The sequence below is a fragment of the Macadamia integrifolia genome, unplaced genomic scaffold (assembly GCF_013358625.1).
Source record: "Macadamia integrifolia cultivar HAES 741 unplaced genomic scaffold, SCU_Mint_v3 scaffold1431, whole genome shotgun sequence".
Taxonomy (NCBI): domain Eukaryota; kingdom Viridiplantae; phylum Streptophyta; class Magnoliopsida; order Proteales; family Proteaceae; genus Macadamia; species Macadamia integrifolia.
The window spans coordinates 20,827-35,474 of record NW_024868202.1 but is presented as its reverse complement, the minus strand read 5'-3'; the positions used below and the strand labels follow the sequence as shown (position 1 = coordinate 35,474).

Sequence of the window (14,648 nt, the reverse complement as noted above, 5' to 3'; positions counted from 1 at the left end):
TTTTTTTAACAAGAAAGTGAAAAAAAAACCCCCCACTACAAACGAGAATTGACGGAAAAACAAAAGTTTGTCGTTTCAGTTTCGTTCAAGAAAAACATTTTTTGACACAAAAAATTGAAATTTCTGTTTTTAACATGAAACTTTACCGAACACAGCATTAATAGATTGACCAATTCATATTAAATTGAAACTTGGCATATGAGTAAAGGGACCTTTGGGTCAACTTATCTACAGATTTCAGCCCCAACAGACCTGCAATGTGATGTAAGTGGCCTATCCATAGATATCCCATGGACAGGCCCATCCATAAAACTTGTTCTCTATATTATATGCCAGGCAGGGTTCTTTTATTTCTATAAGATTGAAATTATTATGTGTTTGGAGGAAAAATTAATTATTATGAATGGAAAAATTAATCCGATATTACCTGATTCGACTTCAAATATATGATCTTTGATGGATTCAATTTCACATACTTGAGTGAAATATCAATCAAACATAGAATTGATGCATGATGGATATGCTAATCAAATTGTAAAATGTCTTGATTTGCAATCTATTATTTATTTTTCTACCCCTCTTCCCCATAACTGACTACTAACAATCAGTAAAATGTTTTATGGGTAAAGGTGTGGGAGGTACAACTGTGGAAGATCAATCCTTCCGACTCTGGAAGAAAAGACTTAATATCATCATCAAGGGTCACTCTGTTATCCAATCTGCCTGTGCCGGAGCACGCAAAAGATGCCGGAGATAATCTAAAGAAGTATGCGAAGCTATGAATCATTATTTGTCTATACTACTACATTATGGTGCTCCAATTACATTCGCATATAGTCAAATTAATCAAGCACAAATTATATTTCTAAGCAAGCTATCAAACATCTAGCAAATTTATACAAATGCCCTACTTGGTGGCCTGGATCCAAATGACTGTGTATCATGGCCTTCAATATAACCGTTGGTTTGTCTATATTATTAAAATTCTATACCATTTTTTTTTTTAACGAGAACCCTATACATTTGAGGAATGTAAACAATCGAAGCCTATATTCGATATTTAGGTAAAACAAATGAGTAAAATATAAATACCCATTATATTAATTTTATACTAATATTAAATTAATTATAATTAGAGAGATAGAGAAGAGAATGAGGAGGACTGAAGGAGTCCATGTTTAGTGCAGCTTCATGGGCTTTTGCTTCCCCACATACTGGAAGTGCCAAAATGTGGATCCAATGAGAAGCCTGTAAATGAGATATTTTCTAACAAAAGATAAGAAACCATTAATGACATAACTCACCTAAGAGTGTTAATCGGTTCGGTTCCAATGTAGACTGTTTAATTAGGTTCAGTGCAAGATCTTTTAGGTAAAACCAAAATCGAATCATTTAATAAACGGTTTCATATATTAAAACTGAAACCATTTATAAACGGTTTCGATTTACACAGTCTTTTTATATTTTTTAATGTTTTATCCAAATACTTCTTTACCTTTAAAATTTTTAGTTTGTAACATTAAATTGAATTGTTTATTGTTATATAATTTTTTTTAATAGTTGTTTGATATAAACTTAAATTTTTTTATTGAAATGTATGTAAACTTAACATTGAATCTTAAACTAACCAAGTATATGTTAGTCGTTTTAATGGTTTATTTAAATGGTTTACCAATGGTTTAAGCTTTAAAATCAAAATTGAATCACGATTTCAATTTTAAAACCAAAATTGAACTATATAATAAATGGTCTGCATCTTTATACACGCCATCAGATGCTGTGAAAAATGAATTTTCTCATCAAGTTGATCAAGAGTATCAAGAAGGAAGAATGGACCAGGAGGTGGAAGAAGCTGAAAGAGATCGAAATGTTCTTTGAGTTCCAGTACCCTTCTCAAGAGGAGGATGTTGTACAGTTGATCATAAAGTGTCTTCAATTCGATTAAAGCTACATAAGTGCAAACGATTCTCTCAACACAAAGGCAGCAAGAGGAAGAGGGTTATCATAGCAATTCCAAGGAATTTTGGTGGGAGATGAATTAATCCCATGTTAAGTTTGTCTCAAATTCTTGATCTGTTTTGAAGATTGACTCAACCGAGATATTTTGGTGGTAAACCGAATGAGAAGTTTTTCTGAGAACTGTGATGGAAGCAGAGGAGTTATAATGTACTATCATCTTAGTTGCAACCCGATGGGTCGACCCGCTACTTGGAGTATATAATGTACTATCGTTTTGTTGAGCATGGTCATTTTAATTCGGGGATTGTTTGAATTAAGGTTTCAGGGTGAGTTTTATCGCCGGTGTTTGGGTGTAATCTTTCTTCTGCATAGTGAAACATCTTCTTCTTCACCCAAGGATGTAGCACACCACATCGGTGTGTAAACCTCATTAAATCTCTATGTGTTGTGCAATTTGTCTTGATTTATTTTCGTATTTCTTGGTATTTGTTCTAACATCCTAATGGATGTCAAGGATCCTTTCCCCACCTGTGCCACTCTTTTCTTTGTTGCAAGTCAGATAAGTGTCAGGTAAATTTGCTGCTATGGCTTCATTTATTTCCATGTAAAAAGGAAAATTTTCTTGTTAACTAAAACTTTTCATTGTTTTGATGTAAAATACACAAACCACATTGAAAAATAAGAAATAAAAATTACATGGAATACAATTTTCACTTAAATATCATTTTAAGGGTAAAGTTAACAGTCAAACAAACAGGGCCTCTAGGAACATGATTTGTAATGTAAAATATGATCCTACTTTTGTAATGTAAACAGAAATATGTTTCATCTAACAATTTACTTTCTGCTTTTGGCCCAAGGGTTTAGGATGAAAACGATCAAATTCTTACGGTAAAGTGTTCTCCGACCTCCATTGTCTAGTAGCGTTACTCTACTGTTCTCTTTTTCTTAAAATCAACTTTAGCCGAACCAGGTGGAAAAAAGGAAGAAAAAAAAAAAACCAAACCTTCTATATTTGGAGTTGTTCACAGCGACCTAAGATGGCAACGATAGAAGGAGCAATACTCGCCGATGACTGATAGAGCTGAACTCATCTGGGATGGATGAAGACGAACCCACAAGTATGGAGAGAATGAGAGAAGGAGATAAGGAAAGAACGGGAGAATGAAATGGGAGAGTAAAGTGAGAAAGAGAGGGGTATTTTTGAGATATGAAAATAGGTTACATATTAATCTTTTACTGATAAAGGTTAAAGAGTCATTTCATAGTATCACTTAACAAAGACTAACGACAGGGGATCTTAACATAATTTGATATTAAACAGAGGGTGTTTCTATAATACTGACATTTTCTAGGGGGTGACACTGTAAATTATCCTTTTAAAATTGACTAAACATTTTTATTAATAATATATTTTTTTTATAGAATTTCTATTAATAAGTTGGACTTAATTAAGAAATTCACCCTTTGTCTAACTAAGAAAATAGTCTTTCCCTAATTAATACTCCGGATAATTAGTAGGAGAATTCTAAAAACCCATTGTGTGTCATAGAAGGGATCAAGCAGTGACAAGGTCAAGCATGATGATACGTTGTTTTCATTAATTTAGATTAGCCTTGAGCAGTGATCTCAATTCTCAAGGCTAATCTCCTTCTTGGAAATATCCAAAAATAAATAAATAAATAGGGGTCCCTCCAACCGTGACGAAATCACCTCCTACCGCAAGACACTCGACGAAATCACCAAACATTGAGAAAAGTGGGAGACTATTATTATTAGGGGTCGCTCCTACCATGAAAAAAAATTTATTAGGATTGTGGGAAATTGCAAATCTCTCCTCTCTGTCTGCCTACATTTCTCCTCCCTCTTGGCTCTGAGGCTCTCTCCACTCTTCTTCCTCCTCTACCCAATCAGGTTGTTATACTCTCGTCTGGGTCGCCGGCATGGAGGAAGCTAATGGTAAGTAATAACGTCCCTCCCCCTCCCCTCCCCCTGACTCCTCTTTCTGCTGTCGGGCTACTGTTTGGCATTTTTGATGATTTTTTCTTTATCACTATCTTCTCCTCCCTTCCGTCCCCAATCCCCTTCGCTTCTGTGTTGACCAACATTACTCAATACACACAGGTTGGGACTGCGATTCCACCAACCAGCTACTGTAATTAATTAATTCGAGATCTATATTCTTTCTATGTCGTGCTTCTGTACGATTCACACAGAAAAGTTACTTTTTTTTTTTTTTTCTTTTGTATGGTTGGAATTTTCATTTCGGACATTTCGTCTTTTACGTGGATCATTGTGTTAATGCTTTTCTTCGTCTTATTTCCTCTCTTCTCCAATTGTCTCTTTGTGGGTTTTAAAGTGTAATTTCTCATTTGGATCCTTTCTTCCCCCTTTCTGATCTCTATTTTAGGCTGTGGATACGATTGCAGTTGAAGGGTTTATCTGTATTGTTCTTCAGTTTTCAATAGACTTATTTCCTCATTACTGTTGTGTTAGGCAGTAAGTTTGGTTGACATATGGACCATGATTCTTGATTCGGAATTGAAAATATTCGTCAGAAAAGAGTGGGTGTGGGAAATAACTATGGTTATTTGTATGGATATAATAATTTCAATCTTTATATCTTCGTAAGAATTAAACTTTATATAGGCTTACAAATCTCGCTTTTTATCCTTTTTCTCCTTAGTTTTATATGTTGCATGATTATATTTGCAAATTGCCTAGCCACTTTTTGTGTGTGTGATTACAAGTTGGTTCTTCAGATTGTTTGGATGTCCCCATTCATGTTCTCATGCCAAATACAAATATTTATTCTCTCTTATTTTTTCTTTTTAATATATTCACAACTTTTAATATTTTTTTTCCTTGTTTTAGTTTGTTAATAATTACCCTCATATATATCCTAGTTTGTTACGGTAGGGAATACGATCCAAATATAGTTTGAATATTTTTCTTTTAATAATTCATAGGAAAGCAAAATCCCACTCTACTGATTGACCTACTCTCCTTTTGCTTGTTCCATTTGTCCAGTGGTGAATGCCAATGAAGGAACCATTTCTGTAGCTTCTGCATTTGCAGGTCATCAAGAAGGTAAGGATATTTATGTTTTAGCCTTTTCTTTTTTTGATACAAAAAATTTGTATCATTTCTAGATTTGTGCTTGTCATCCTTGTGCAGGGGCCATGCTGATGTCTCTATCATTCCATTTATCGGATGTCTCCAAAAAGACATTATTATGGCGCCTTATGTTATTTTCTCTTCCCCAAATAGTTGGTAGATTCTTCTAATGGGACCAATATCCCCTTGAGAAGACATAACAGGTTTAAAATGCTATACAAAGGTCCAGCAAGAAAAAAATGTCAGATGCTTTTATACAAAGAAAAGATTAATCTGTTATTGATATCTGGATGGATGCAAATTACTTGTTTAAGGTAGAAGGATTTATTTCTGGATCCTCATAGGTTGGCTTGGATTTCTTTGTGGACCCTCACTGGTTGTCCCCCCACCCTCCACCCCACCCCTCTCTTTTCCCCTTAAATGCTTGCGCAAATGGAAATTTAATGCACCTGTTGGTCGGCTATATGATGGGTAGAAAATCATTGTAAATTTTCATTTTATGGGCATTCATAGACTGTTAGGATCTTAATGGAAAGCAGGACTTAATTCTATTAAGGTTTTTAGATTGAAAATAGATTATTTTATACTGGTTAATTGTAAAGAATTTATTTAGGATGTATTAGTTAGTAAGTTTCATATCATTGAGAAATTGATGAGAAGAGAGTGAACAATAGCTTACTGAGCCACAGAATCAGTTTAAAAGGATCACCACAGGGTCCAGTAAGCATTGCAGTTCCTAAGGTTTAGAGATCTCATTAGGCTTAGCGATCAGAAAATGAATTTATTGAACTTTGTGAAAATCGCTAGCATGGTTCTGGATCCTCTATTGATCTTGATATATGGAGAACTAGTGTAAAACATCCCCATAACATGCTTAAGGCTTTTTATTTATTTAAAATTTCCCAAAAAAATTAGCAATCTATCCAAAGATATCATGTTTTCCCTAAGTTAAGATATGTATAAAGGACCATCAGTCTCTAGGCTTCCCCCTCTCTACTCATATTGCGTATGTACTCAGTAATGGAAAAAGCTCTATGTTTGATGAGCCAAAGATGAGCTGTTCCTACACAACTTTGAAACCCAAATTAAACTTAACCCAAATGCTAAATAAGTTCCAAATGAAAGATGAGACAATGAAACTCAACCCTATTACCAAATATAGACCCAAAGTCTCAAAATTATAAAAAAATACTGTTAGTAGCCCAATCCAGTCCAGTCACTCTTCACACTTTATAGGCTTTATCCAACGTTGAAGTTTGAACTCATGTGGGTAACATAGCCTTGGGAAGCTTCCATATGGGTCTCCATCATGCTAACATGTCAGATCAGAATTTGGGCTGTATTCCCCATCAACTATTATTTGTCTTCTTGATATTTTCAATAATGTGGTGATATTATAGCTATGATGGCCATAACAGGAGCGAACACAAGCAAAAATTTGAACATCCAGCAGTTTTCATGATTTTACATGTGTACTTCACCAGAATGCAGTGTTTAATTGTCTTACAGTCTTCCAACCAGTATCTTAGATTTCTTCTTGACTGGTATTACGGCTAGTAAGAATGCATATATTGCTGTCTTGTTTTTACATGTCATAACATTCCTTCTTCTCTTGGTTACACTCCAAGCAGCTGTGCAGGACCGTGATCACAAATTTCTCACAGGAGCAGTTGAAGAAGCATATAAGGGGGTAGAATGTGGACATGGAGGTCCTTTTGGTGCAGTTGTTGTTCGCAATAATGAAGTTGTTGTGAGCTGTCACAACATGGTCTTGAAGTACACAGATCCAACTGCCCATGCAGAGGTGACTGCAGTGAGAGAGGTTAGAACAATAGAACTTTCTGTTAAATTGCCATTTGGGATGCATCTGATTCTATCCTGCCAAGAAGTTCTGAAATGTCTAAACATAGCCGGGTTAAATAGTAAAGTCTATGTAATTGGCTTACTATTTTACTGTTGTTGGATTATTCTCTGATTTGGTGGAGTTCTTGGGAGAAACCATTGGCTTAAGTGTCCATGGTTGGAGAGAGGTAGGTAAGTTTTTAGTTATGTACCTTAGATTTACTTAACCCCGTTTCTGTCATTATTGATTTTCTTTCTTCATTTTTTTTTTGTTAAGATTTTTCATTCTTTGCTGCCTTTCAAGGTTGTACGGGAAATTACGCCAGAAACTTGGTCGGGTTTGCATAGTGTATTAGTGTAGTTATTTTGCTTTTCCCTGTCCATTTACTTTTGCACATGTATTGCATGCGCCGCGTCTAGGTGTGGGGCATGGTAAGGACTTGTTTTTCATGTTTTCAAATCAATCATATACTGCATAATTTGCAATTTTAGCTTAGTTGTAGTTCTTCAGCCTTTTTTGTGTGTGTGTGTTCTTTTTTCTGATCTTTTTCTTTCTATTTTTGGGGTGGGGGGACGGGGTTGGGGGCAAAGGTTGGAGTTCATGAATGATTGGAGGGAAACAAGCAAACCTGTTCTCCCTTCTAGTTTCTTTGAGAATTACCAGCTACTTTGGGAATGATGTGTTTATTTCTATGGCTATTGTGCTGAAATGAGGTATCTAAGGTGGGATTTCTGATATCACAAGAAAACTGGACCTTGGAGAAGTTGACTTCTTTGTGAAACTTTTATTTCTTGTGATTGCAGCTATATTTTTATCCCATTAGGGACGTACTTGTTCAGTAGCATTTAGGATTCCATTTAAGTGGTTCTGCAGAGAGCTGGTCATGCTGGAAGACTGATGCTTCCAGTATCTTCTTCTTTTTCTTGTCCTTTTCGGTAGGTAATATGTTACGAGTACATTAAAAGATGGGGAGTACGGGACAGACGTGGGTTACTTACTGTGTGCTCAGATGTAGTTAATAGTGTGGGTAGTTAGAGTGAGCTGTTGGGTCAACATGGGTTAGTGGTAGAAGATCATTGAGTGTGTTGCTAAGTGGTTATGATTGGTTGTAGCTGAAGTTACAATATGTGGAAGAGTTGTGGTAAGTTATAACTAAGAAGAGTGGAGAAGTGGTTGTAGGAGTTGTAATACCTGTTTACTGCCAATTTAAGAGGCGTAAGAAGAATGGAAAATTCTTGAAAAATCCCTAATTTATCTCTAAACGAGATGAGGTAGGCATCTTCATCCAAGCCAAGTGGCAAGGCTTCATCTATAAAGCGAATTTTTCCTATTTTATCTCTTGTATGAAGCCTTATTTCTCTCCACCCCTATCAGGTTCATATCAATTGGTACCTAAGCCCAGGCACGACGTCCACTGGCGGATTCCCTACATTTTTTTCTGTTTGGTGACGAGGTCATGGCTTCCTCAATTAAGCCAAGAGAAGACCACCAGCAAGCCAAAGCACCATGGGAGGATCTAGATGCCATGACTATTCGATTCCCAACGAGTGGTCTTGAGGACGACCAAACTCAAGGGGGAAAGAATGCTACATGTACAAGATGGGGAGTACAGGACATACGTGGGTTACTTATGTGTCCTCAGATGTAGTTAATTGTGTGGGTAGTTAGAGTTAGTTGTTGGTCGACATGGGTTAGAGGGGGTTGAAATCGTCTGCAATTCCGATCTTGTACAATTCCGTGCAATACCACCTTTAGGCGGTGACACGTGTATTGATACCAATACAATGGTCCAGATCTGATACAACTAATAAAATATTAAATCAGTGAAGAGGCATTTAAATCAGATCTGGACCATTGCATTGGTATCAATACACGTGTCACCCCTTGAAGGTGGTATTTCACGGAATTGTATGAGATCGGAATTGCAGACGATTTTTTTCCGGAGTGTGTTGCTAAGTAGTTATGATTGATTGTAGTAGAAGTTACAATACGTGGAAGAGTTGTGGTCAGTTATAACTAAGTAGAGAGGAGCAGTGGTTGTAGGAGTTGTAATACTTGTTTATGCCTATTTAAGGAGCGTGAGAGGAAGGGAAGAGAAGTCTTGAAAAATCCCTAATAATACCTCTAAACAAGATGAGTTAGGCTTCCTCAGCCAGGTCAAGACGCAAGCCTTCACCTATAAAGTTTTCCTATTTTGTCTCTTGTATCAAGCCATATTTTCTCTCCACCCATATCAAGTACGTATCATAATACTTCAGCTTTCCATTCATGTAATGCTTCTTTGGGAGATGCTGCTTTTTTCTTCTCTTTTCTGGTAGGCAATAACTCAGCTTTCAATTCATGTGATGCTTCTTTGGATGATGTGAGCCTTGTTTGGAGAAAGAACTTCTAAAAGCTCTGATAATCAGTGGTTTAAATTTAAGTCAAAATTTATGGATCTTTGGGAATCTGAGCTGGTTTGAAGGTCTCCAGAATGAGATTTAAGGATTAATTAATTTGTTTCGAGTTAGGAACTTTAAATAAAATGGAAGGATGGAATGCAAACAGGAAAGTGCTGAAGATGTTGTATGTACTGGGAAAAAGTAGGAAGAGAATCCAGAAACTATTAGAAGTCCAGAGATAGGGAAGTGAAAGTGAAGCTGGAACATGGTCATTAGTAATGGGGAATATAGGATTTTCCACACACACATGAAAGAGAGAAAATCCCACATAGAATCAGGTAGTTTGAGTACTTGGCTCTAGAATCAGTAAATTCTATGAGGTTATGATTTTTTTTTACCTCAATTACCATCTGCTTCTTGAGCAAACATATGGGCGTGTAAGAAGTTTGAGAAATCGTACGCTTAGATTGTGATAGACTTCCCTATACATCTGTTCTTGTGGAATTTTCATGGATGTTTCATTTTGATTTCCCCGTATGGTACTTCTTATCTCTGACATCGTTAATCCCTTGTTTAGGCATGTAAAAAACTAAACAAAGTAGAGCTCTCGGATTGTGAAATATATACCTCTTGCGAGCCTTGTCCTATGTGCTTTGGAGCTATTCACCTTTCACGAATCAAGGTCGGCTTTTCCTGCCTCCTCTTTACTTGTGATCCAGTCTTTACTCGAGGATGTTTGGGTTGCTTTCCTGATGTGTGTTTAATTTTTCTCTCTTATGATGCAGAGAATGGTTTATGGTGCCAAGGCCGAAGCAGCCATAGCCATTGGGTTCGATGATTTCATTGCAGATGCATTAAGGGGTACTGGGTTCTACCAGAAAGCCCGCATGGAGATTAAACAAGCTGACGGGAATGGGGCCATCATTGCAGAACAAGTATTTGAGAATACAAAGGAGAAATTCAACATGTACTGATTTACCCCCAATTGCTTAAACCAGGATCAATCCAGATGAACACTAGTTTGTTTGGCCTTTAACTCATTTTTTTCTTACCCCCTTCATATGAATAGCCCAAATTCAATTGAATATCTGATGGATGTTTCATATGATCATATGTATTCAAATCAAGTTCTAATAAAAAGGGAGAAAGTTTATCAAAAACAATAATAATAATAATAATAATAATAATAATAATAATAATAATAATAAGGAAGAAATAAACCCTGTCAGTCTGACATTTTAGGGATAAATTAATATTGGCTGAAGCATCATGACTTTGTGAAATTTGAGGTATTTGAGTGGTTAAAATGGGTTTGAATTTTAAAAAATTTCTACAACAGTTTTTAATATGTACAGGCGGTGTGCACACGGAGAGAATTAAGTGATTAGGAATTGAAGAGAAACGGAATTCTTCACTTTCTTTCTCCTATTTTCTGCCTGGCTGGTGGCTAGAGAGGGATTCACCATCAGATTGGTAGGGTCGTGAGATAACGTATCAAACCCATTAAAATGTAGTTGGAATCTTCACGAAAACATTAAACCTGGCCGTATCAAACTTGACTAATCAATTAAAGAACTACCAAAGAAGAAAAGAAGAGCGCTGGCTTGATTATAACCTCTCTGTCTCGATTTCTCTCTCTGTTTAGATATTATGTAAAGACATTCTTTCTTTTCGTTCCTTCAAAAATGAAACTCCTAAAGAAGAGAAGCTTGAGTCTTGGGTGTGTTAGCCTCTCTTTCTCTCCAATTTTTTGTTAGTCTATTTGGACAATCTACATAGTCCACATCCATCCATCACCCATTCGGTTTGGCAAACTACCAGCTCGCTCATGTAAACAGTATAAGTCATAGCATTTACCAAAAAGAAAAAAAAATCTTTTTATTCATTTATTTAATAAAGAAAAAGAAAAAATTCATTATACAGAAAGTATGGATATTACATCATTGTAGGAGTTAATGTTATCGAAATCGTTTTTCAATCACCCAAGAAAACAATGAGTCGTGAGTTGCATTAGAAGTACATTAAGCTAATATCTGGATCACCGAATTATTGCAGCCTCTAGAGACACGGAAACGAAATTAGCTTCTCTGCTACCGAATTGATATTTCCATCCAATCAGCCCTCATAAACGAGATCCAAAAAAATAATAATAATAAATAAATCTTCTTAATACCCTTATAATACTTATAGAGATGGATTTAAATCCCCTGCCCCAAAAGATAAAAAGATAAAAAGAAATAAAAAAAGAGATAAGACCTTTTTTTTTTTCTTTTTTTCTTTTTTCATTTTTTCTTTTGGCTTTCTACAAAAGCTATGACTCTACCACCCTCTTTTTTCTTTTTTTTTTGTTTCAGGCTAAATTTCTATGCAGCCCTATCTATGGAGAGTGCCATGGAGATTGAAGTGAAACCTGAAAACTTTATGTTAAGAAAAACATTTTTTCTATGATAATATATGGACATTGTCAGATTGCATAAAGTATCTCCAAAGGTAGCATTATAGCCCTTGTGTTTTATCTTTTATTTTGAATAAAATACCCATTATCACAGATGGAAAGGAAGAAATTATAATGTCTGGGGACAAGATATTGCCATCACTGCTTTAGAATTCTTGGGAGAAATCTTAATAAGTGCCCACAATAGTACTAAGCAAATTATGATATACTTGACTGAAAAAATAATTTGCGCCCTTCGACATTGGAACATTCTTTTGGGATATACTTCATTATGGCTGCGCATTCAGGAAACAACAACAACAAGAAGAAGGATCAAAAGTGATTCTCCCATTGCTCAAGAAAAAATTCTAAGAGAACCTAAAATTCTAAGAGAACCTACCTTGTAAAACGAAGAGCAAATTGTTTTACTCGTCAAGGGAAAAAATCTTCAAAACTAAAACCATACATTCTAATTCGCTCGGTGATGGATGCGTTTCTCTAACTTCTTTGATCCCAAAAAGAAAAAAAAAAAAAAGAATGAAATCTTGCATTCAAAAAATAGAAATAAAAATGGTCGAAATTATACAAAAAGATATCTCAACTAGCTGTGAATGGTAAAAAATCAAATCATTTTATCAAAAACCTCAACTTCTTTCACTCTCCATCCGAGATGCTTCAAGGTCTTTCAGGATTGAAACCAGAGGCACAGCGTACTGAATCAGCCAAAAAACTTCCAAAATTTTGGATGGAATTATATTTACAGCCTTGTTATATTAAGACATTCCCAGATGTTTTTATCTTTCAGATGAAATCCCACGCGTACCATATCAGCCCCAAAATTCTCCACAGACCAGATAGATGGGTTCACAGGCTAAATTTATATAAAAATACCAACTTCAGGGCATAATCATTCTAGTATCACAAAGTATGCCGCCATCATCATCCTGTTTCACGGTTCAAATACTATATTTCACTCCAAACAAATCCTATTTCATGCAATTTGGATTAAACAAGGAAAGGAACTACGGGGAAAACAATTACTTTTCTTAATTCTCTTATTTTAACAACTGCGACCTAGATAGATCATTACACCAACACATCCAAACTGCAGCTAATCTCTACGATAATCAAATGGAAACATCGAAAACACTTACTGATCTTGTAAGTGGTAGCCGGCCCGCATCAATCCCCCATCGACCTCAGCTCCTCTAACGCAGACTTTATCTGATCTTGTACTAGTTCTATCCTTTTCGAGTACACCTCCAATTCCAAAATCTGCTGCTTCCTCCATTTCTCATCAACCACCTCCCCGCCAAGGAAATTCAAGGAATTTTTGGGCCCAAAGCTCAGTGGAAGGGGATTCAGGGCCAGTCCACCATATCCTCCTCCTCCTCCAGCGCTGCAAGGCCCTCCCATCGCGCAATGGAGTAGCTCCTTAAACAGAGGCGAAAGGCAACTCCTTACCGTATCTTCGATAACATTCGGGATGGAATTGGATGAAGTGGTCTGAAGGGGATAATTCGATAAGTTATCCTCCGCTGCTCCCTTTCGAGACCGCTTCCGGGACCTCGACATCTTCTTGTCAGAATTATTAGCATCGACGCTGGAATAATTGCTATTGTGAAAGTTCTCGTTACAGTTGGTGTGGGTGGTATTGTGGCTCGCAGGATTTGGATTGCCTTCGTCGTCTTCCGATACAGCCTCTTCGACTCCTACTGCGACAGTGCTGCCGGTGCCGCTCCAAATCTTGCGAGAGATCTCGAAGGTGGCTTGATCGTGAGGACTCTTAAAGGAAAATTCTTTGCCGGAGCTGATCCGACTGAGGACGTTGCGGTACTTCTTTTTCAGCCTACGGAGCTTCTCGACGAGCTGGTTCTTGTTGAAATCTAGCTGCAATCGAGTCTTGATCTGGTCGTAAAAAGGGGCCGTGTCATGATGGTGGGAAGAATTGTTGGATCCTCGCTGCATCGTGTACTCGAGGAAACCCTGCAACAGTCCGATCTCATCTTCGTCGGTCCACAGGCGTTGAAATAGACGACGGGAGTCGTCCAAGGCCGGGGGTTTCTTTTCTTCTGCGGCGGCTGCGGCAGGGGCTGCTGGGGGTATATCGGAGGTCCGCTGATGCTCGTGATCGGGTGATGAGCCGGTGGCTGGTGGTGCCGTTTCGGCAGAGGTGCCATTGGGGGCAGTGGCGGAGGGAGGGATCGCCGAGGAGGAGACAGCGGCGGCGGCGGCGGTGGTGGTGGTGGTAATGGTAGGGTTCTCTTGGGCGGCGTTAGTGGAAGAATCCTTGTTGGGGTTGTCTTCGGATGAGGTAGACGTTGAAGGAGAAGCGGAGATAATATCCTCCTCCTCCTCGTCTTCATCATCGTCTTCGGGAGGTTGGACCGTCAAATCAACTTCTAACTCCTCTTCATCTTCATCCATGTCTCCATCTTGTTCGCTGTCTTCATCGGCAACTTCTTCCCCTCCTCCACCGCCGCCGCAGATGGCTCGTTCTTCGTCGTTGGGAGACATTTGTTTCTCTGATTTATAGGAAAGGTTTGGGAGGGGGCGGAGGTTTGTTTGCGCTACTGTTGAACAAAATTCACTTCGTCGTGTTTGCGTTCTTGTTGCAGAGCAAAATAAAGGGGAAAAGGTCCTCTAGCCCAAAATAGAGAAAATTCAGAATTACTTGAGAATATACGAGTAAAGAGGACGAAGAAATTCAGAATTACTTGAGAAAATACGAATAAAGAGGACCAAGAAGTGAAGAATCAATCAGCCAAAGTGTGAAACCTCTCTCGATTTCGGTTAGGGCTTGTACTTGTGGCTGAACCTGAGGCGGAGCTAGAAACATCAACCGCGAACGGTACACGACTCACGAGGTAACAACCTTTTTTACCTCAAACAAACAAAACTTTTAGGGGCGTTT

General features: G+C 37.5%; 3 protein-coding genes and 1 non-coding gene across 5 annotated transcripts in view; 2 read left to right on the top strand and 2 right to left on the bottom strand.

The window, feature by feature from the left end:
• The window catches only part of LOC122063710 (1,4-dihydroxy-2-naphthoyl-CoA thioesterase 1), a 5,425-nt gene extending 2,891 nt beyond the window's left edge, over positions 1 to 2,534 (top strand). The window contains exons 3-4 of one of the 2 annotated variants that reach the window (XM_042627410.1): positions 630 to 766; positions 1,775 to 2,534. In XM_042627410.1, coding sequence (XP_042483344.1) covers positions 630 to 766; positions 1,775 to 1,790 — 153 coding nt within the window. In that variant the 3' untranslated portion in view covers positions 1,791 to 2,534. Of the gene's footprint in view, positions 1 to 629; positions 931 to 1,774 lie in introns of those variants that run through there. The other variant, XM_042627409.1, reaches the window with a different exon arrangement.
• A 1,145-nt stretch (positions 2,535 to 3,679) lies between these two features.
• On the top strand, positions 3,680 to 10,411 carry LOC122063712 (guanosine deaminase-like). The gene is made up of 5 exons (XM_042627412.1): positions 3,680 to 3,918; positions 4,990 to 5,049; positions 6,708 to 6,898; positions 9,878 to 9,982; positions 10,086 to 10,411. Exons 1-5 carry the CDS (start codon positions 3,903 to 3,905, stop codon positions 10,272 to 10,274), a joined length of 561 nt encoding a protein of 186 aa, XP_042483346.1. The 5' UTR covers positions 3,680 to 3,902; the 3' UTR covers positions 10,275 to 10,411.
• LOC122063723 lies at positions 5,091 to 5,188 on the bottom strand. Its single transcript, XR_006135446.1, has one exon. It is a non-coding gene; the product is annotated as a U6 spliceosomal RNA (small nuclear RNA).
• A 2,346-nt stretch (positions 10,412 to 12,757) lies between the features above and the next one.
• Positions 12,758 to 14,648, bottom strand: LOC122063707 (probable transcription factor At3g04930). The gene has a single exon (XM_042627402.1). It carries the CDS (start codon positions 14,249 to 14,251, stop codon positions 12,917 to 12,919), a length of 1,335 nt encoding a protein of 444 aa, XP_042483336.1. The 5' UTR covers positions 14,252 to 14,648; the 3' UTR covers positions 12,758 to 12,916.